This window comes from Mustelus asterias, chromosome 6 (genome assembly GCF_964213995.1).
Source record: "Mustelus asterias chromosome 6, sMusAst1.hap1.1, whole genome shotgun sequence".
Lineage (NCBI taxonomy): Eukaryota > Metazoa > Chordata > Chondrichthyes > Carcharhiniformes > Triakidae > Mustelus > Mustelus asterias.
Genome location: NC_135806.1, coordinates 137,813,295 through 137,836,009, shown reverse-complemented (window position 1 = coordinate 137,836,009; position 22,715 = coordinate 137,813,295). Strand labels below are relative to the sequence as shown.

The 22,715-nt window shown below is 43.6% G+C and overlaps 1 protein-coding gene across 1 annotated transcript; it reads right to left on the bottom strand.

Moving 5' to 3' along the window:
* Positions 1 to 438: 438 nt before the first annotated feature.
* On the bottom strand, positions 439 to 20,959 carry tnip2 (TNFAIP3 interacting protein 2). Its single transcript, XM_078215166.1, has 6 exons — positions 20,449 to 20,959; positions 12,687 to 12,995; positions 10,499 to 10,570; positions 7,316 to 7,627; positions 5,187 to 5,306; positions 439 to 3,047 (listed from the first exon to the last, which is right to left on the bottom strand). Exons 1-6 carry the CDS (start codon positions 20,836 to 20,838, stop codon positions 2,796 to 2,798), a joined length of 1,455 nt encoding a protein of 484 aa, XP_078071292.1. The 5' UTR covers positions 20,839 to 20,959; the 3' UTR covers positions 439 to 2,795.
* Positions 20,960 to 22,715: the final 1,756 nt, after the last annotated feature.

Here is a 22,715-nt window from a genome sequence, read left to right as displayed (position 1 = left end):
GCTCCCATTCCAATTAAATATTTTCTTGCAGCAGTTGACTGTTGCAAATAATAGCCCAAAGGAGGCTTGTGCTACATACCACTGAGTAAGGAACAGGAGTTTGGTTCACAGGCTGGGTCCTGCTCTCCAACCTCAGATACTATGTCCATCACTGCAAACTTGCAGGAAAGAACTGGTGTTGATGTTTAGCAAGAGCTAGTCACCCACTCTCATCACAGTGATTCCCCTGTGCCGTTAAATGCCAAAGTCAACACTAGTCACCATTATAAAACTTGTCACTTCCAGCATGCTTTACCCACCAAGTCTGGAGTAGGAGGGCTCACTGTACTGTCCAGGAGAACAGTTTTAGAAGTTATTTAAACTGCAGAACCCCACACAGATGGAAAGCAATGAGCAATATCATGAGGTTGATCAAACAAGAATCTCCATTGATAAGTACAGATACAGAACATTTTAATGTCAAAGGAAAGAACACAGACTCACCCTTTGATTATCAGCTTAAAATAACACAAGTTTTCAATGAGCCTTAACTCCAATCTGTGCAATACATTAAACATGTTTAAATAGCTCAATAAATATCAATTTAAGATCTAAGACTTGCAAGGGTGGGATCTTACAGCCTCGCTTGTCCTGAAACTGTAAAATCCCGCCCGAGGTCAACTTTCCATGGTGCATCCCTCGCCTGCTCCAATCCCATGGCAGGCAAGACAGGAAAATTCCAGTCTTGGTTTATGCATTTTTACTGTGGAAGTTCCCCAATATTTGAGAGTTAGGGGTAACTATGTTCTTTGAGATGAGATACTGGTGAGATAATCCCTGTTTTATAATTTTGGGACGTGTGGCAATGTGACAGCTGGCTGATGGGACCTGTCACAGCTTTCCCAGTTTCAGCAGCAGTCAACGGTATTTACTGCTCGATCCCATCAGTGAAAGGAAGCTATTGTTCACGCAGTGACCCAGATATCAGAAACAGTAGGCAGTGCTTGTATCATACTGGATTCCAAAATTAATTTTCTGAGTAATTACAGAGATGACGTGTGGTGAGTATAACAGGCTTGGGAGAAAAGGTATCTTTGAAGCTACTGTTCCCAAAGCTCGCCACCACTCGGTCTGATCTAAATTACTGATTGAGATTAATCATTATGATTAATCAACCGCTCCATTATCATGTGACTACCAATATGGTAGAAAGCAACCTTGCTCGACCTCTATCTTCTCAACCATTTCTCAGATCCCACAATATATCCAGCAAACGCAAAGGGAGATGGAAGTAAAATAAAGGGATATCACCCAGTGTTAATGTTGAAGTTATTTGGGCTCCTATCATCTTGTCATACACTTCCAGGTTACAACTCAAAAATCATTTCATTAATTCTGTTATCAGTTGTTTGTATGGCATTCTTTCAATTTCTCTTCACCTATTTTTCAGTCTCTTACCTTCTCCCCCCACCTCCCTCCATTCTCCTGTCTCTCCCCCTCTTCCTATCCAGTTCCAAGTTTGGAATTATGGTGATATAATTCAGGCCTGATCAGCCTATTCCAGAATCCCTACAGTGCAGAAGGACGCCATTTGGCCCATCGATTCTGCACTGACCACAATCCCACCCAGGCCCTAACCCCATACATTTACCCTAGTTAGCCAACCTGACACTAAGAGGTGAATTAGGATAGCCAATCCACCTAATCCGCACATCTTTGGACTGGGGAGGAAACCGGAGCACCTGGAGAAAACCCACGCAGACACGGGAAGAACGTGCAAACTCCACGCAGACAGTGACCCAAGCCGGGAATTGAATCTGGGTCCCTGGTGCTGTGAGGCAGCAGTTCTAACCACTGTGTCACCGTGCTCCCCATGTATGGTCAGGGAGCGCCACACAGATGGTACTCATGTTGGGAGCTACTGAAGAAGATATTTTGCCTGGTGTTTCTTTTGCATAAGGCAACTTCCAAGAAAAATTTCATTTCTATAGCACTTTTAACAACCTCACAATGTTCCAAGTGTCTTACAGCCAATGAAGTACATTTGAAGTGTAGTCACTTCTCTAAATTAGGAAATGCAGCAGCCAATTTGCGCACACAAAGCTTCCACACAGAGCAATGTGAAAACAAGCAGAAACTCTATTTTCAGTGATGTTGGGCAAGGGGTAAATATCGGCCAGGACACTAGGAAGAATTCCCCTGCTCTTTTTCAAAATACTGGCATTCGGATCTTTTATGTCCGCCTGGCCAGGCCATGGGTTAACATCTCACCTAAAAGGTGACACCTAGAATCATTACAGTGCAGGAGGAGGCCATTTGGCCCATCAAGCCCGCAACGACAACAATCCCACCCAGGCTCTATATATCCCCATATATTTACCCTGCTAATCCCCCTGACACTAAGGGGCAATTTAGCATAGCCAATCCACTTTATCTCTTTGGACTCTGGGAGGAAACTGGAGCACCTGGAGGAAACCCACTCATACATGGGAGAGCGTGCGGAGTCCGCACAGACAGTCACCCGAGGCTGGAATTGAATCCAGGTCTTTGGCACTGTGAGGCAGCAGTGCTAACCACTGTGCCACCCTCTAACACCCTCAATACTGCAGTAATATGCCAACCTAGATAAGCTTCTCTTTTGTACTTTAGAACAGTTTTGTTTTAATGTAGTTCTTGCCCCTCCCCAGCACAATGCTTTGATCAATCCGGGACATGTGCCAGTTTCTCTGGGGGAATGGAGAGTCTTGTGATGGAGCCATGTTTGTCACAAGGTTTGCTGCGGTGACTGGTGGTTTGATCAGAGAGTTTGCTCTTGTTCATTGGCAGCACTCAGAGATGTGTCGGAGGCATTCATCACTGACTTCATCATTAAACAGCCTCATGCATTTGGGACACTGCAGAAGTCCTTGCTGCCTGGCCTCTGCTCCCGGGCTCCCACTGGGCAATAACGGACGGGAGGTTTCTGCCGGCGGATCTGTGCCGTTACCGAGCAATGCTGCAGGCATGTCAGTTGCCAGGTAGTAGGGGTTCATCCTGCCAGGATGAAAGGAAGCTGATTCTCGGTGTTCCTGTAAAGTAAATTAGTGTCGTTTAAATTTAAGGTTCACATCTTGTAAAACATCACTGAGCACATCGGATGTACAAGTTTCAAGTATCATTTGAAACATTATACAAGGTATCCCAATGCAGTCTATTTTTTTCTACCGTGTATTTACAAACACTCATCACAGTGGGTGACTTACTCCACTGTTTCCATTCATTACTTAGACACAAATGTCCATCAAATACTTATTTTCAGGTGTCCATTTTTAAAGAAACAGATATGTGATAAATGCTGATAATGGATTATCACGCTTGCTTGGTGATTTTTATAATGCACAACATGTGCATTACAGCAGTGACACAGAAATAAGAAATGGAAGCAACAGGAGGCTATTCAGCCCATCCAGCCCACTCTGCCATTCAATAGAGTCATGGCTGATCTCCCTCAACTCCATCTCCCTGCACCATTCCCATATCCCTTCATTTTCAAAATTCGGTGGATTATTTTTTTGAATATACGCAACAATGGAGCATCCACACTTCTCTGTTAGAGAATGCCAAAGATTCACAAACCTCTCTTCATCTCAGTCCTAAAGGGCCAACCCTTTATTTTGAGACAATGATCCTGCTCTTTAGATTCTCCAATTGTGGGAAACATTGTCTCAGCATCTCTCTGTCTTAAGAATTTTATGTTTCGTAGAAACATAGAAAATAGGGACAGGATGAGGCCATTTGGCTCTTTGAGCTGGGATACCATTCATTATGATCGTGGCTGATCATTAATAGCCTGATCCCACCTTCCCCTCCATTTTCTTTAATCCACTTCGCCTCAAGTGCTACATCAACTAGATTTGAAAACATTTAATATTTTGGCCCGAATTACTTTCTGTGGTAGCAAGTTCCACAGACTAACCACTCAGGGTGAAGAAATTTCTCCTCTGTCCTAAACAGTCTATCCCGAATCCTCAGACTGTGACCCCTGGTTCTGGACACCCCAACCATCGGGAACATACTCCCTGCATGTACTGTGTCTAGTCCTGTTAGAATTTTATAAGTCTCTGAGATTCCCCCTCATTCTTCCAAAATCCAGTGAATACAATCCTAACCTAGTCAATCTCTCCTCGTATGTCAGTCCCGCCATCCCAGGAACCAGGATTTCAATTAGATTTGCTCTCATTCTTCTAAACTCCAGGGAGTCGAGGCCTAGGCTGCTTAGTCTTTCCTCATGGGACAACTTTCTCATCCCAATAACTCGATTCTGTTGGCAGTAAAGCGAATTGGGGTGTTCCAGATGGTGAAAGGTGCTATGTCAATGGAATTCTTTCTTTATCAAACCTCAAAGAAATTGAATTTGTTGATAGTCAAATTTGAAGGCACAGCAGGATCCCACAAACAGAATTTTAAAAATTACCTTTGGGAAGTGGATGACATCATTTAAAGAAAGTCTTGCATTTATATAGCCCCTTTCACGACCTCAGGACATACAAACCACTTTACAGCAGCCCATTTGCAGGAAGGAAACTCACAAAAACAGCAGTGAAATATAAAAAATAATCTGTTTTTGTGATGTTGGGTGACGGATAAATAGTGGCCAGGTCACCAGAGAGAACTGCCCTGTTCCTTCTTGAATCTATGCCACAGGATCTTTTACTTCCACCAGAGAGGGCTTCATTGGAAAGATGGGCTTCATAAAATATGGGGCGGTACGGTGGCACAGTGGTTAGCACTGCTGCCTCACAGCGCCAGGGACTCGGGTTCAATTCCCAGCTTGGATCACTGTCTCTGTGGAGTTTGCACATTCTCTCTGTGTGGGTTTCCTCCCACAGTCTGAAAGACAAGCTGGTGAGGGGCATTGACCGGAACAGGCACCGGAGTGTGGCGACTAGGGGATTTTCACAGTAACTTCATTGCAATGTTAATGTAAGCCTACTTGTGACATTAATAAATAAACTTAAACATCACTTCTGATGGTGCAGCACTGCGAGGGTCAGCCTAGATTTGGAGCTCAATTCTGTAGAGTGGGACTTGAACCGACAAACGTCTAACTCAGAGGCTAGTGTGCTTCCCACTGAGCTATAGCTGATATCCAGAGTACAGAGAGTTGCTGTGCAACACACACTGCTCTGTCGTGCTGTATTTTCCAACATCCATCTTTTTGTTTTTACCTGTTTCCTTGGCAACTGCAGCCTCAGACGAGCCAAATCTTCCTCCAGTTCCTGAATCCGGCTTTGAGCCCGCTCTCGGTCCTCCCGCTCCGATTTAAAATCATCTTTGTAGACGAGAACCTAGAACCATCAAGGCAACGTTGATTAGGAGTTATGACGGCTCGGGCGAGGGGTTCCACAATAATATAGAAAAACAAACAGAAAATGCCAGCGGTGCACAGCAAGTCCATCAACATTGGAAAGAGAGGGATCAAGAGGGAGGAAGAGGGGCTGTCGTATCACCATGTGATATGTTAATGAGAGCCCGTATACATCACAGGAAGTGATGCAACATCTCATGATCTTGTTCTCTCCTGTAGACTTCATGGAATGAAGAAGCTACAGTAAGTTGTTTCTTAAAGCTAACTCTTCTTTACCCCAATACTATAAATATTCTGCATTAGCACAACAAGACTAAAAATAGTATGCGGCAGTGAGTAAAAGAAGAAGAATGGAAGATAGTCTCTGATCTCAACCAGTCCAAAGCTTGGCTGAACCAGTCCCGAGGATTTAATCAGATGTTATATCTTAACGGGCCTTGTGGGTGTAGGAAAACAGCGAGTAGAACCAGCATGTTATTATATGGTTACTCAGACGATATCGTAGTTAGGCCAGGGACGAAGAAAAAGCTACATTTGATGAGGTAATGAAAGCACTTGATGTCTACTTCAATCTGAAAAGAATACTATTGTCAATTTAACAATTTAAAAAGGGCAGTGCTGATACATTCAACAACAATCTGTGTAGACATGAAACTGAAGATATTAATGACATTGCGATATATTTCCTTGGAAAGATCCAGGAACTGAGCAGAAGCTACTGGAATGCTGATATGCTGGAACAGAGAATCAAGAACACAGGTGTAGCAGTTTCAGTTCTTTCTAATGTTAAACCAGGGTTGGAGAAAAGCTCTCTTCAGCCATCATGCAAAAAAACTACACTGGCCAGGATGTATAGAACTTGGGATTATAGGCCAATTGAATGCAACCCTTCAATGTAGGGGAAGAAAAAAATAAATCACTGAAACGTGAGGTGATACTGAACCAAAGCTGTTCGCTCTTGGCATGAAAACCTGTACTGACTTAAATCTGATTTGCAGAGTAAAGGAACTGAAAATCCAAGAAGATTAATTAAAAACTTCAGAGCTGAATTTCCACAGCTGTTCACATGACTGGGAAAGCTGAAGGCCGCACACCACTGCGCTCAAAGCCAGTGTTGTCTGTTTACACCCAGAAACATTCCTCATCGCTCCCGACATTGGAAAATAAGGAAACTGACTGTTTAACAGAACAAAACAAACAAGCTCAGGGATGGTACAAGTGCCAATAGATGTCACCAGCTAAACAAAGCAGTTCAATGCAAAGTTAATCCTTCGTCTTCTGTGGATGAGAGCTTCACAAAATTGGGAGGGTTCTATCCTCCTGATGCAAATAGTGGCTTTTGGCAACTACCCCTCAATAAAGAATCTAAATTGCTCACTGCTTTCATTCTCCGTTTGGGAGGTTTTGTTTCAACAAATTATCTTTCAGCATCACGTCAACGCCAGAAATCTCTCAAGGGACAATGTCAAGTAGCCTGGAAGGACTGGATGGAGTCATTTGTCACAGGAGTGATGTCCTGATCCATGGATCCACTCAGACAGAACATGACATTAGAGTGTGAACTGTGCTGCAATGCCTACTGGAAGCAGAACTTAACAACAAATGCAAATTCTTGTAGCTGTCAGATTTTTTGGGTAGATTGTGGATATATCTGGTGTCAGAGTTTATCCGCAGAAGACAAGCAATCCAGGAGTTTGCAGCTCCTCACAATGTGGCTGAGCTCCAGAGATTAATGGGAATGATAAACAAGTTGGAAAGGTCTTGCCCAATGTCGCTGTCATCAGTAAGCTGCCATGGATGCTACAACAAGACAATACATTGTGCTGCAGGAAGTCAAAGAGATGCTGATATCACATGTCTGCTTGTGGGGGCTTGCTGTGCACAAACTGGCTGCTAAGTTTCCTATAGTACAACAGTGACTACACATTTAAAAAGTGTAAGTTGTAAAATGCTTTGGGGTATTAGAAACACGCGTTTTTCTCTCTGTACCTGTTGTTCCAGCATCTGCATTCTCTCTTTAGCACCTGCTGCAGCTTCCTTGGCAACTTGGAGCTCGTCACGGAGCTGCTGTAACGTCGCCCTCTCATTCCCCAGGCGGTTACAGTCCTTCATCTTCTCCTCCAGCAGCCGATTCAGCCGCAGGATCTCCTGCCTCAGGACATTCTCATTGGCCTGAGAGGGACCAAGTCCAGTCAGCCGGTCAACCCTGGACTTCAGATCTTTCAACTGGTGGTGAAGGTTTTTAACGTACTCCTCTCGACTGACATCATATTTTTGCCATTTAGTGTTAAGGTCTTCCACCTGCAAAGGAATTAAAAAGCAAGCCATCAAACAGTGCATATGCCTTAGCTCTTACAACGTCTTAGTGTCTATGGTATTGGCCTGTCTTCCCTGCACTAACAGAAGAAAGCCCACCTCCAGATAGGAGGGCATTGTGGGCAAATGCTAGCAATGCCCACAATGCAAGAATAAAAATTTGGAAGACAAATTCCCTACATTTTCTAGCCTAATATGTAGTTCTAGTCCCATACACTGTGGCTGACTCCTAGTGCCCTCTAGCTCATTGGTTAATGCTTGTTTCTCTGAGTCAGAAGGTCACGGGTTTAAGTCCTTCTCTAGGAGTTGAGCAGAACAATCTAGCTTTACATTTCCAGTACTGAGAGGGGGCTAAAATGTTGGAAATGCTGTCTTTCAATTTGGACTCATCTGGTCATCTCGGTGGACGTAAAATATCCTACAGCAACAATGTCAAAAAATCAGGCACATTCTCCCTGGCAAGAATAGACCTGGGCTGAATGCATTGGAATGAAAGGTTGGCAAAGTACCAGAACAATGGGCTGCCTTTAAAGAGAGAGTTCAGACATCGTCGATGTAGATTCCCTTAAAATGGAAAGAAAGGGTAAACAAGTCCAGAGCTCTCTAAATGACAAAACCAATAGTGTGTGCTTATAGAAACATAGAAACCCTACAGTGCAGAAGGAGGCCATTCGGCCCATCGAGTCTGCACCGACCACAATCCCACCCAGGCCCTACCCCCACATATTTTACCCGCTAATCCCTCTAACCTACGCATCCCAGGACTCTAAGGGACAATTTTTAACCTGGCCAATCAACCTAACCCGCACATCTTTGGACTGTGGGAGGAAACCGGAGCACCTGGAGGAAACCCACGCAGACACGAGGAGAATGTGCAAACTCCACACAGACAGTGACCCGAGCCGGGAATCGAACCCAGGACCCTGGAGCTGTGAAGCAGCAGTGCTAACCACTGTGCTACCGTGCCGTGACAGATACCAGGGGATAATCTGCTGGAAAATCAGGCTGAAGGCTGAGGGGAAGTGAAAAAGAAATAAGGGAAGCAAAGGGACTGGCAGCAACATAAAAGCAATAAGCATATAAACAGTAAGAGGAGTCGTTGGACTGTTAAAGACCAAAAAAGGGAATTTATATAGAGGCAGAGGGCAAAGCTGAGGTATTAAATTAATACTTTGCATCTGTCTTTACGAAGGATAAAGGTGCCAATCAGGCCACAGTGCAAGAGGCGGTAATTAATACAATAGTTGGATTTAAAAATGAGGAGGTATTGGATAGGCTGTCTATAATTAAAAGTTGATAAAACACCAGGACCAGATGAGATGGGGAAATGAGTGGGAAATTTGCAAAGTCACTGCTCATAATTTTCCAATCTTCCTTAAAGTCAGCGGTGGCGACAAGCGACAGGGGAACTTCAAACAGTGCAAATAAGCCTAGCAATGCTTTGGCCAATCAGATAACTTCAGTGGTGGGGAAATTCGTAGAAACAATCATTTGGAAAAATATTAATAGTCACATTGACAAATGTGAGTTAATTAAGAAAATCCAGCAAGGATTCAAGGACAAATCATGTTTGAGTAACTAGCTGGAATTCTTTGAAGAGGGTCGATGAAGGTAATGCTGTTGATGTGGTGCACACGGACTTCCAAAGGGCATTGGATGCAGTGCCACATAGACTTCTGAGCAAAGTTATTGCTCATGGAATAAAAAGGGCAATAGCAACGTGCATAAGAAATTGGCTGAGTGACAGAGAACAGAGCACAGTGGTTAATGGATGCTTTTTGGATCGGAGGAAGATTTGTATTGGAGTTCCCAGAGGCAAGCGTTGCTTTTCCGGATGATACGGAACTCGGAAGCATTGAACAGGGAGGAGGGTAGTGTAGAACTTCAGAAGGACATAGACAGGTTAGTAGAATGAGCAGACAAGTGGCAGATGAGGTTCAGTGCAAAGAAGTGGGAGATGATTCAATTTGGCAGGAAGAATATGGAGAGAGAGTGTAAAATGCTACAAATAAAGTGCATGAGCAGAGGGACCTGGGTGTAGATGTGCAAAGGTCATTATGTGCAGGGCAGGTTGAAAGAATCAATAATGCTCAATAACAATATCGTAGAGAACAAGATCAAAGATGTGATGTTGAACTTGTATAAGACACTAGTTTGGCCTCTGGTTCTGAATGTCTCACTTCAGGAAATATGTTGAGGCATTGGAGAGAGAATGGTTCCAGGGATGAGGAACTTCAGTTACAAAGATAGATCAGAGACATTGGGGCTATTTATCTTGAAGAGAAGGCTAGGGCAGGTCTGAAATCGAGGGGTCTGGACACAGTAGATGGGGAGAAACTGTTCCCACTTGTAAAAGGATCAAGAACAAGAGGACACATGTTTAAAAGGCAAACAAAGTCAAAGCCACATGAAGAAAAGCTTTTTTTAAAAAAAGGCAGAGAGTGGTTAGGGTCTGGAATACACTGCCTGAGAGTGTGGTGGAGGCAGGTTTAATTGAAGCATTCAGAAGGGAATTAGACTTATCTCAAAAAGAAAATATACATGGTTATGCGGAGAAGGCAGGGGAATAGCACTAGATGTCCCCCCCCCCAAATCAACATCACACATTTTCTGACGATTTATCTCTGCTGTTTGTGGAAGATGCTGTGCACGAGAGTTTAAGAGCGAAGCAACTAAAGGCACAGTCACTAATGGGTGAAGCAAAGGAAATTGGGGAGGCCAGAACTGGAGAGGGTTGTAGGACAGAGAAGATAGCAAGACACGCTGCCATGCAGGGAGAAGGGCAGGGTGTGAGGGATTCTTGAAAAGGAAGGCCTTCTTTACCCCAGGGAGATGGAGAATGTTGAATGTACTTACATAAACCACTTTCTGTTTCAGAGTTTGATTCTCCTCTTGCAGTTTGTACAGGTTTGTTTCTGATGATTTTGTCTGATGCAGAAAGGGAAAGAATACACCGTGAGGCATTTGTTTGGACTTTCGTACCATAGTGAATTAGATGCTGAACCTTGGGCGAGGTGCTAACTTTGCTATGGAAACACTGTCAAGTTATTTTTCTGCTTTCTCACGGCAATGTTCATACTAAATAATTTATCAGTGAGGGAGCTCAGGTTGTCAGTCCTCCAGGATTGTCCTGGAATCTCCAGGAATTAAAGATTAATCACATGGACACAATTGCAGGAGGATTAAAAAGATATTTTCAAAAATTATAAATTATTTGAGCGTTTTTGCTTGTGTAACAGCTAGGAATAATAGCTGTTTGAGTGTATTATCCTATCAGGCAATGAAGAGTCCATTCATTTTGACTGGGGCAAAAGACAGGTTACCATGAAAATAGACATGGTGAGTAACCAATGGCAGAAGTGTAGGGTGGGGCCATTGGGTGTCATGTGATACAACCTTCAGGAATATGTCCAACTGGAATGGGCAAGACTGGAGATAGTGCTGTAAATGGACAAGTCATTTTCCCTGCATATTATTGGTATGGCCCAGTTTACCTGAACGCACATTAACATCTCTGAACTAAGCTTAGCACTAGGCTCCATTGTGTCGTCCTCTCTTTCACATCTATTGGAGGTTTATACGGCACATTTAGAATTAAATTTAGAAATTTTATGAAGTTCTCATGAAGAAACAGATTTAGTTAAAAGGAGCAGAAGGCAGACGTGACCAAAACCGTGTCATTAAGAAGGTTAACAATAACCTGGCGCATGTGCTCCAGTTACATTTATAACTCTGTGTAACCTTCTTTTCCTGTTGATGGAAAGTCCCAACATTAATCAATTCAGACAAGATCAAGGATGGGAAAGTCCACAATTAACATTGTGAGTTAGTCTCTGACAGCAGCTCGCTGGAAATAAATCTCATCAGCCTGTGCCTGGGAAATTTCAAACCTATCCCTTGGGAAACACATTTTTAAGGTGAATCTTTTGCTGACCTCTAGTTCACTCTTAAAAAGTTTCAAAAAGTTACTCAAGTTCAAACAGTTGAGAAAGTCCTGGAGATGTGTAGTTGGTTTATAAATGTTTACAGTTAAAGAACAGGATAGCACAGGCCCTTTGGCCCACCAAGCCTGCACCAACACATGACGCCTTTCTGAACTAAACACCTTTTGCTTCTACGCGGTCCATATCCCTCTATCCCCTGCCTATTCATGCTTCTGTCAAAAAAACATTGCTTCTACCACTTCCTCTGGCAGCGTATTCCAGTGCTGCAGAATATAATGTCCATAGAACATCTAGTGTACCAATCTGTGGGTCTGACCTGTGTCTGGGACTGCTGGAATGTGGGATTGTGAATGTTACAGCTAGGAGCCCAAAGATCAGAAATCTAGCAATAGTTTCTATTTCACAGACCAAAGCCCCCTTCAACAAGGCTCCAATCCTGCGAACAAACGGAGAAAGCTGTCACCTTCCACCAATGCCAAGATACAATAATCCTGTACAAACCCTGCCATTCTCAATATTATGTTGAGACAGCGTGTTAAGGAGGATTGTTAAATGGTTCACACTCGCATGGATAGTGTGAGCAAATGAGAAAAACAGAAGAAAAAGAGAGAAGGATAGAGAGAGAATGGCAATGAGACAAGGAAAGAGAAAGAAATGGAAAGGCACAAATTAAGGAGCAGTGTTAAAGCTTCCCACTCCATTGGGGGATGGGAGATATTTCTTCAGGTTCACTCTCCAAGGGCAGAAGCTGTTGAGTCTCATCTTCCTCTAACCATTACCATTATCAGGAGATTACTAGGGTGCTGCTGATAAACATGTGAATATTCCCTTCTCGTGATTCTGAATCTCCCTTCACACAATAAACAAGCAAACTGCCGACCTTCAACCTGTTCATACCCACCACTGACAGGGTGTATGCAGGCGAGCTATGGCTAAACTTCAGTGAAAGGCTGAGGGAACCGGTTAGGATTTCAATCCCAATCTGAATGGGTGTCTCTCTGTTGGGCTAGAGCTCGGATTCCCCCTCCCCCAGTTTGACATTCAGCAGTTGAACCTTTCTCCCGTTAGGCAATTGGAACTCATCCAGGACGTATTAATACCTTAACATTTGGCTTTGTGGCACTCAGTTCCTTCTCCACCCTATGTCCATTCTTTGCCTGCTGCTCCTCTAACTGGCGTGACAGCTGCTGGCACATGTCTGCAGTGCTGGCAAGGCGCTGCTGGAGCTTTTCTGTCTCAGCCGCCAACGAGCGACACCACAGTTCCCGGGTGGCGTTGAACCTGTCCTTCTCCTGCAAGGCATGGCGCAGCCTGGCAATCTCACCATCCTTTTCATGCTGCGGGTTGCCCACTATCTGTTCCACTTCTCGTTCTTTCTCCTTCAGCTGCAGCTGAACCATCTGTAGATTCTTCAATGGGGGAGGGGAGGGGTAAAGAAAAACAAGCCAATTAGTTTCATTTAACAACGGCACAGTGGGTAGCACTCTTGCCTTGTGTCACAAGGTCACAGGTTCAATTCCCACTCTAGAGACTTGAGCACATCATCTAAGCTGACATTCTCTGCAGTACTCGGAGTGCTGCACTGTCTGAGGCACGTCCTTCAGATGAGACATCTGTCCTCTCAGGAGGATGTTATTGCTCCACTGTTTCAAAGGAAAGCAGGGATCTTTCCCATGGCCAATATGGATCTCTCAAACAATATTATTAAATATTGATTATCTGCTAATTGTTTTGCAGCTTGCTGTGTGTAAATTGGCTGCTGCGCTTCCCACGTTGTAAGTGGCCACACAGGATGTCCTGAAAGGCACTAAAGCAATGCAATTTCTTTATTTTTTCATCCTTTGCTACTGTTACTTGGTCACAAACCTTGAATTCCCTTCTTAACAGCACAGTGGGTGTACCTACACCACATAAGACCAAAGGAAATACAAACAGGAGTAGGCCATTTGGCCCCTCGAGCCTGCTCTGCCATTCAACAGGGTCATGGCTGCTCAGACATTCCTCATACCCACCTTCCTGCCCTTTCCCCATACCTTCGATTCCCTTACTGATCAAAAAGCTATCTCAGCCTTAAATATAACCAAGGACTCTGTCCCCACAGCTCCCAATGGCAAGGAGTTCCAAAGACTCTCAACCCTGAGAAGAAATTCCTCCTCATCTCAGTCTTCAAGTGGCATCCCTTTATTCTGAGACTCTGCTCTCTGGTCCTAAACTCTCCCATGAGGGGGAACATTCTCTCAGCATTTACCCTGTCAAGCCTCTTAAGAATCCTATGTTTCAACAAGATCAACTCTCACTCTTCTACATTCCAATGAGTAAAGTACCAACCTATTTATCCTTTCTTCATAAGACAATCCCTCCATACCGGTGATCATCCTAGTGTGCCTTTCCTCAACTGACTTCAATGAAATAATATATTTCCTTAAATAAGGGGACCAAAACCGCTTCTGGTACTCCAGATGTGGTCTCACCAGTACCTTGTACAGTTGCAGCAAGACTTCCCTACTCTTATACTCCAACCCTCTTGAAATAAGGGCCAACATTCCGTTAGCCTTCCTGAGTACCTGCTTCACATGTGTATTATCTTTGTGTTTTATGCACAAGTACCCCAACTCCCTTTGTGTTGCAGCGTTCTGCAGTTTTTTTTCCCCATTTAAATAATAGTTATTTTGTTCTCCCTTCCAAAATGAACAACTTCACATTTTCCCACAAACTTCACAGAATCACAGAATACTACAGTGCAGAAGAGGCCCTTCGGCCCATCGAGTCTGCACCAACGCATGAAGTGCCCTGACCCGCCCATCTCATCTCACTTGCCAGCACTTGGCCCATAGCCTTGAATATTATGACGTGCCAAGTACTCATCCAGGTACTTTTTAAAGGATGTGAGGCATCCCGCCTCCACCACCCTCCCAAGCAGTGCATTCCAGACTGTCACCATCCTCTGTGTTAAAAAAAGTTTTTCCTCAAATCCCCTCCCACCCCTCACTTTTAACTTGTGTCCCCTCGTAACTGGCCCTTCAACTAAGGGAAGCAGCTGCTCCTTATCCACCCTGTCCATGCCCCTCAATCTTGAATGCCTCAATCAGGTCGCTAATGTTTTGCCCACTTAAAATCTCTTTATTAACCTATTAATATCTCTTTGTAAACTGTTTGTATCCCTCTCACAACTTGCCTTTCCACCTACTGTGGTTTAAAAAGCCACCACTTTCCCAAGGACTTTTGGGGATGGGTGATAAACATTGCTAACAACACCCACATTCCAGGAATGAATTAGTTAGAACATTATGATCAGATGTCATATTCAGCAATTTCCAAAACTCCAGGCTGACCTCAGCCTTCAGTGTTGCAACCCTGAGCTGTTAATCGCATGTCAAGCCCTTCCCTGTACTTCTCACTGCTCTGGAAATACACGTCCCTGCCCAGTTTCCTTCTCCATCCAATGTAGTTTGTTTATTCTGATACATCCTTTTCCCTCTGTCATAATTTTTAAAATCATTATCTTTTGCAGTTTCACTTGTCTGATTTCAATGTTAATCAAATGACCCCTGGCTAAAAACCCGCTTCATTACTGTTGGTATTTTCTCAAAGCTTACTCGAAATGTGTGGGCAGTTTGAGCAATGTTGTCAGCTGGATAATGTATTGATGATGTGGAGTTGCCGGCTTTGGATTGGGGAGGGCACAGTAAGTAGTCGCACAACACCAGGTCAAAGTCCAACAGGTTTATTTGGTATCACGAGCTTTCAGAGCTTTGCCTCTTCATCAGCCGAGTCACTCACCTGATGAAGGGGCAAAGCTCGTGCTACCAAATAAACCTGTTGGACTTTAACCTGGTGTGGTAAGACTACTTACTGTGGATAACGTATTGAATAAGAGGCACTTAAACTAGTAAAGAAAGAACAAAACTTGCATTTAAATGTACTGAAGCACCTCCCAGCCAATCAATTAAAATGTAGCTCCTGTTGTTTCATAGCTAAAAAGGGAGCCATTTTACACACAGCAAACAGCAGTTGGTAGGGGGATAAATATCCCAGGATATCTAGGAACACTTTTTTCAAAATAGAACCATGGGATAATTTGCATTCACCTGATGACAGCCTCAGTTTAACATCCCACCAAAAGGTGGCTTTGCCAAAGATGCAACACTCCCTCAGGACTACAGTGGAGTGGCAGCAGAGATAAATCTGTTCAAGCTCATAAGTGGAGTTTGAAACCATGGCCTTCTGGCTGAGAAGTGACGGGGACACCAATGGGCCAAGCTGACCCAGTACAGACTGCTGAACTCAAAGACCACAGGTCAATTATCCAATCATTTGAATTAGGTTATATAAATAAATGTAACTTACAGCACAGAAACAGGCTATTTGGTCTAATTGGTCCATGCCCGTGTCTAGGCTCTACACTACACTTCCTTACTTAATCTAACCCTATCAACATATCCTTCTATTCTTTTCTTCCTCATATGTTTATCCAGCTTCCCCTTAAGTACATTTATGCTATTTCGCCTCAGCCACATCTTTGAAAGGCAGTTCCAGATTCTAACCACTTACTGGATAAAGAAGTGGGTTTCTAGTGCTAGAGAAAAAAATGGTTTTCAGATCATTTGAGTTAGCCAACTTTGAATTAAGAGTGTTCAACTTGCTCGTGCTTTTCCTGAATAATATTTCCAGGTGCTCCATCTTCACCACCACTTTATCCAAGTCCGGCAGAAGTATTAATGGATCAGTTTGATTTACACGTGGGTAGGAATGGAGATTTTGGGGGGGAGGGGTTCATCTGAGGCAGTCACATTGGAATGAACCAGAATATCTGTAGAGACAATCCAATTTTAGACAAGGAAATTCATAACTACTTTCTGCTATTCATTCTAGGGGGTGTGGGCATTTATTATCCCATCCCTATACAACTAAGTGCCCTATTTGAACATTTCTGAGGACATTAAAGTCGGATGCCTAGCTGTTGATATGGAGTCACATATAGTCCGGAATGGATTGTCCCTAAAGGACATTTGTAACCAGATTGTTTTAAAGCAACAATCCAATTATTTCATGGCCACTAGCTTCAAATCCACTTAAAATTAATCTGGAGTAAAATTTCCCAGCTGCCATACCGAAATTTGAACTCAGAGTCAGTAGTCCAGGCCTCTGGATTACTAGTTCACTAACTAACCAATATCCTGGTGTACTACCCAGTTCTCAGTTTGGAGATGAAATTTTTAAGTAACTATCTTATATTTGGTCTCCCTCAAGTAGAAATATCATTTTTGCATGGACCCAGACCTCGATTTGGTTATCCCTCTTTTTCCAGTGAAAAGGGCCTCAGAGGATTGACAACCTCGGGAAGGCTGAGGGTGAGACTTCTTCTGAGCAGAGGGATGACAACATGAGAGACAGACAACTAAGGATGAGCCACCTTATACCCCACCCCGGGTGGAAGTGATGTTGTCTGCTTTGTCAGGGGAATGATGTTGAGCAACAACATTACCTGAGAATGAATGATATTGAGGGTGATTTGATCCAATGAGTAATATCAGGTGAAGGTTCTGTATTTCCAGTGTTTTCTGTTTTTATATCACATTACAAAGTTGCAACATGACCAACATGGCTGACTCTCAACTGTCCCGTGAAGCAGCCTCGCAGGATTCCAGGACCACTTTTTCGAAGAAGAACAAAGAAGTTCTCCCTAGGGACAATATTTATTCCTCAACCAACTTCGCTGCAGTAAGATATCTGGTCATTATCTCATTGAAGATCATGAGAGTTTGCTGTGTTCAAATTGGCTGCTATGTTTCCGACAAGTGACAACACTTCAAAAGAACCTCAAAGCGCTTTGGGATGTCCTGAGGTCATGAAATGTATAAATATAATTTGCTCTTTCTTCAAATGAGAAAACCTGACATTGACTGTGAGTGGCAACACAAGGAAATGAGCAATGATGATGTCTTGTGGTATTTATGGTCAGCTAGGTTAATATGACTAGACTTCTAACAAGTAATGATGAATGGATGTTTACCAGAAGACAAGTGTCTTCACCTGATATTACTCATTGGATCAAATCACCCTCAATATCATTCATTCTCAGGTAATGTTGTTGCTCAACATCATTCCCCTGACAAAGCAGACGTCACTCCCACCTGGCGTGGGATATAAGGTGGCTCATGTCTCTCATGTTGCCATCCCTCCGCTAAGATGTTGTCTCAGTCTCAGCCTTGCCAAGGTTGTCAATCCTCTGAGGTCCTTTTCACTGGAAAAAGAGGGGTGACCAAATCAAGGTCTGGGTACATGCGAAGACAATATCGCCACTTGAGGGAGACCAAAATGTAAGATAGTTACTTATCAATCCAACAGGAGAAACTTCTTTCGCAGAAAGAAGGCAGATTTTTTTTTTACACAGAGGGTGGTGGATGCCTGGAACTCATAGCCGGGGGAGGTAGTGGAAGCAGATACGATAATAACTTTTAAGAGACGTCTTGACAAATACGTGAATGGAATGGGAATAGAAGGATATGGTCCCTGGAAGGTTAGGGGATTTTAGTTAAGTTGGGCAGCATGGTCGGTGCAGGCTTGGAGGGTCGAAGGGCCTGTTCCTGTGCTGTAATTTTCTTTGTTCAATTGTTACAGCGTAGGAGGTCATAATTTAGTCCGTTGTGTGTGGTGCCCCATTCATCCCTCAATCAACATCACATTTTAAAAAATTATCTGGTATTATCCCATTGTTGTAATGTGGGAAACACAGCAATCAATTTATGTACAGGAAGTTTCCACAAACAACAATGACTGCAAAGCTCTTAGGGGTGTCTTAAGGTTGTGTAAGGAGTTATTTAAATACAAGTCTTTACCTAGAGAGTAGTTTGAAAGTGGAGCTTACTTCCTACCAGGAGTAGCTGATGCAAGTAATTTGGGGCATTTCAGGAGATGCCAGACCAACACAAGAGGGCAAAAGGAATACATTATGCTGATAGCGAGAGATGAAGAGAGGTTGGAGAAGGTTTGTATGGAGCAACAAACAGCACAGTCCAGTTAGACTGAAAGATTTGTTTCTGTCCTATGAATTCTAAATACAATGTTTTTGATTCTTTCCATTTTTGTTCCCATGCTTCCCTCTGGCAATTTGATCTCTCTCCATGAATTGATAGGCAGGCAGACACTTCCTTCCTAGTTAAATGGGTCATCTCTGGGCTTACATGAGATGTTGTTTCCAACACATCACAGAAAACAAAGCCAATACAATTTTTGTGGTGCGCAGCTTAGGTGGACTGAATGGCCTCCTTCCCCCATTAACACCACCAATAACACACTCATTCCTACCAGTCCCACCAATGTTATTCATACACAATACAGGTTTGGAAAGACAGAATAACTATGCTGCTGGCTTTTTATACTTAAGGGGAAGTTTCACACACGTCACTGAGTTTGAGTTAAAAGCTGGTAATAACATTGGAATAATCTGAATACAACAAGAGGAATGGGCTTTAACCCCCCTTGTGTTGTGTGTGAAAATACACCCAGTACATTTTAGTTTATTTGTTGGCTCCACTGAGGATAGAATGGGGAGGGGAAACAGAATGCCACCGTGGAATTGAAGAAAACGTGATTGCCAGGGTCCCTGACATCCAGGCAACAGATTGAACCTGGAGGTAATTTACAACTCTATGCAAGTGGAGTTCTGATTAATTATTTACATCAACAAGGATTATAAACCTCATTCTGCACGATGGATGATGCTATCTATAAGCCTCAGTGAATCACGAACAATAGGGCCCAGCTGCCACATGCTTCCATTGAAGTGTCAGCTGTGGCTCATTGCAGTATCCAAAGAGTGCTGCACTATTGCAGACACCAGCTTTCAGATCAGACTTAAACCAAGGCCCTGTCTACTCCCTCACGTGCACATAAAGTATCCAACTGCACTATTTTGAAAAAGAGCAGGGAATCCTCCCTGGTCAATCATTTATCCCGCATTGCTGTTTATGGGAGCTTGCTGTGCACAAATGTCATTGGTGCATTACTGCATTGTGTACAGTACAACAGTGATGACACTTCAGAAGTACTTTCTTGGCTGTGAAGTGCTCTGGGACAAGGGATGAAAGGCGCCATATAAATGTAATAAAAAGTGGTCCTTTTGTACGAACTTTAATCTGGGTGACATTTAAATAAGGAACAAAAATGCAACAACTTCTCTTTTAATGCATCTTAAAAAAAGATATTTAATGCCTCTTCCTCCCCAGGAGGTGGGCGTCATTGGCGAGGTTGGCATTTATTCACTTCAGGGGACAATGAAAGGCAAGTGTATGGGGAGGTGACTGGAATCATACAGGAGACTCCCGACCACTTCCCTTCCCTTAAGGAATCAATTTTTTGTCCTATATTTTATATGGTGCCTTGATCTCAAAATGAGTCCGGAACGGAGGCCCCTCCACATAGACACAGTATCATAATCAGGGCTTCGAGTTTACAATGGTCTGAATGAAGGCAGTGTCACTGTTTTGACTCCGGAACTGGAGCCCATGAAGCCAGACAAGCTGCTCAGGCAGATTGGTTTCAATTAACAGAGAATCGAGCCTTTCTCCAGCAAACCAGAACGCTTACATCCAGCCTCTGCTGACTCTCCGTAACCGTTTTAACAACACCAGGTTAAAGTCCAACAGGTTTATTTGGTAGCAAATACCATTAGCTTTCGGAGCGCTGCTCCTTCGTCAGATGGAGTGGAAATCTGCTCTCAAACAGGGTACGACTCTTTCTCCACTCAGACTTTTGTCCCATTCTAATTCCAACTCCCTTTATAAATTTACAGGTTCTATTTGAGTGGAGAAGTTCCCTGTTTGAACAGGATTTCACCCCCTCCCTCTCCTCTCCCTTTACCTCCTTCAGCTTGTCGTTCTCTTGTTGCCAATTCCTGGCCGAGTCTGCCAGCTCCTTTTTGACTTTGCCCATCTCCTGGAGCAGACAGTCCACCAGCGAGCCGGAGGGGCCGAAGCTGAGGGCGGCCTCCGGGCCGAGGCTGACCGCGCTGCCCTCGTAGGCGGCCAGGCGAGCTTGCAGTTCCCGGAGCAGGCCGTCCTTCAGGGCGAGCTGGCGGCTCAGCTGGCCCACTTCCTGGCGGGTTTCGTGGTAGAAAGTGCTGATGGTGATGCAGCTCCGGAGGCGGTTTTTCAGCACCCGGTTCTCCTTCTGGAGTCGATCCACCAGGTCCTGTAACTGGGTGAAACTCAGCACCAGTCGCTCGGCATTCTCATCGCTATCCACAGACATTGTATAAACTCTCTCAACCGCAGCCTCCCCGTTCTCAAACACTGCCTCTTCTCTCTCAAACACAGCCTCCTCCAAAATAAAATACAGCCTCCCCTCTCTCAAACACCGCCTTCTCAAAAATAGGTTTTTAAAAAAATATCTACTAAAAATTAAAGGATGTGGGTGAAATTATCAAAATGAAGACATTGTGTAAAATGTCGATTTTTGTTTTACAATGTTGCCAAATGCCCACAGCGCGCTTTTAAAGTATTAAAAAGTGATTAATGTTCCCAGGCTGTTTAAATCGGATTTTAAAATTGCAACAATAACCCCACGACACAAGGTATCAATAAATCAGCCGCAGTGCAATCCTTAAAGAAAATTCTACTGTAAAGCGAATCAATGGAAGAAACTATCTCAACTCTGATTCTCCAAATGAAGACGCTACTCAAACAGGCAGTTAGTGAGTATGAGGCGATGAAAGGCAGTGACTGAATGTATCCATTCCGTTCGCTCCATGTCATTTCGCAATCGCTGTGTTTCCCTGAAGGGAATTTCCTCTCCGGGGATTCCCCTCCTTCTCCGTCTCTTCGGATTTTTCTCGTACTTTTGGAAAGAAAAAGTGCCCAACTTTGCTCCTGATTAACGCTTTCTCATGAACAGTTCCAGCAAAGTCATTTTCTGATCGAAAAAAGGCAAGGAGACTTTAAAAAAAAATTCACGTGTCTAACTGGAAGGATCTACTCGATTTACGGATGCTTTTTAATGTGACATTCTGACACTTCCTGTTCTGTCCCCAAAAGTAGGATTACCCTTTTTATTTTAAGCATGGGATTTACAATCTTTAGTTTGGACCTTGCCCTTCCAAAAAAAATGTAAATATATATTTATATTCCTTATTTCTTAGTCCCTGTGGGCGTGGGCCGGTTATTACAGCAACATCCGTTTCATTCTTGCGTACATTTCATTTCAGTTTCATATGAAAAAGTCGGTGAAAACACAGCAGACAACGGGACATCTCCTGGGAAATGAATTTTTAGTGGCAGTGCCAACGGGCTGGTTGTGAGCAAATTTTACTGGAATGATATGTAAATAAACCCACCACCCCGAAAAGCTTTCTCAAAAATATTCGTATTAGAATCATTTGATTTACTTACGTAATTTTTTTCTCTTTCTCATTTATCAATTCCAGGAAATGATACACAGTTCTTTTTAAAGCATTGATCTGCCCCCATGAAACCCGGTTCTAATTCTTACATTGACAGCACAGCACAGAAACTGGCCATTCGGCCCCACTGGTATTTGTGCCCCACATAAGCTGATCTCACCCTATCAGCCTATCTTTCTTTTCCCTTTTCCCTCGTGTGTTTATCTAGCTTCATCTTAAATGCATCCCTGCTATTCGCCTCAACTACTCTGGGTGTAGTGATAGACAGAAGGCCTAGCAGCTCAGGCGGATTCTTTATAAACATTTCCTGTTGTGGTGAGTTCCCCATTCTAACCACTCAGCATCACAGGATTGTTACAGTACAGAACAAGGCCATTTGGCCCATCATGTCTGCACTGGTTGTTCAAATGAGCAATTTACTTAGTGCCATCCTGTCTTCTCCCTGTAACACTGCACATTCTTCCTTTTCAAAGAACAATCCAGTTCCCTTTTGAATATTTCAATTGAACCTGCCTCCATCACCCTCTCAGGAACTGCATTCTAGACCTTAACCACTCACTGTGTGAAAAAACTTTTCCTTCTTTTGCAAATTACCTTAAATTTGTGCCTTGACATTGATTATTGGCGGCACGGTGGCACAGGGGCCTCACAGCACCAGGGACCTGGGTTCGATTCCCAGCTTAGGTCACTGTCTGTGTGAAGTTTGCACGTTCTCCTCGTGTCAGCGTGG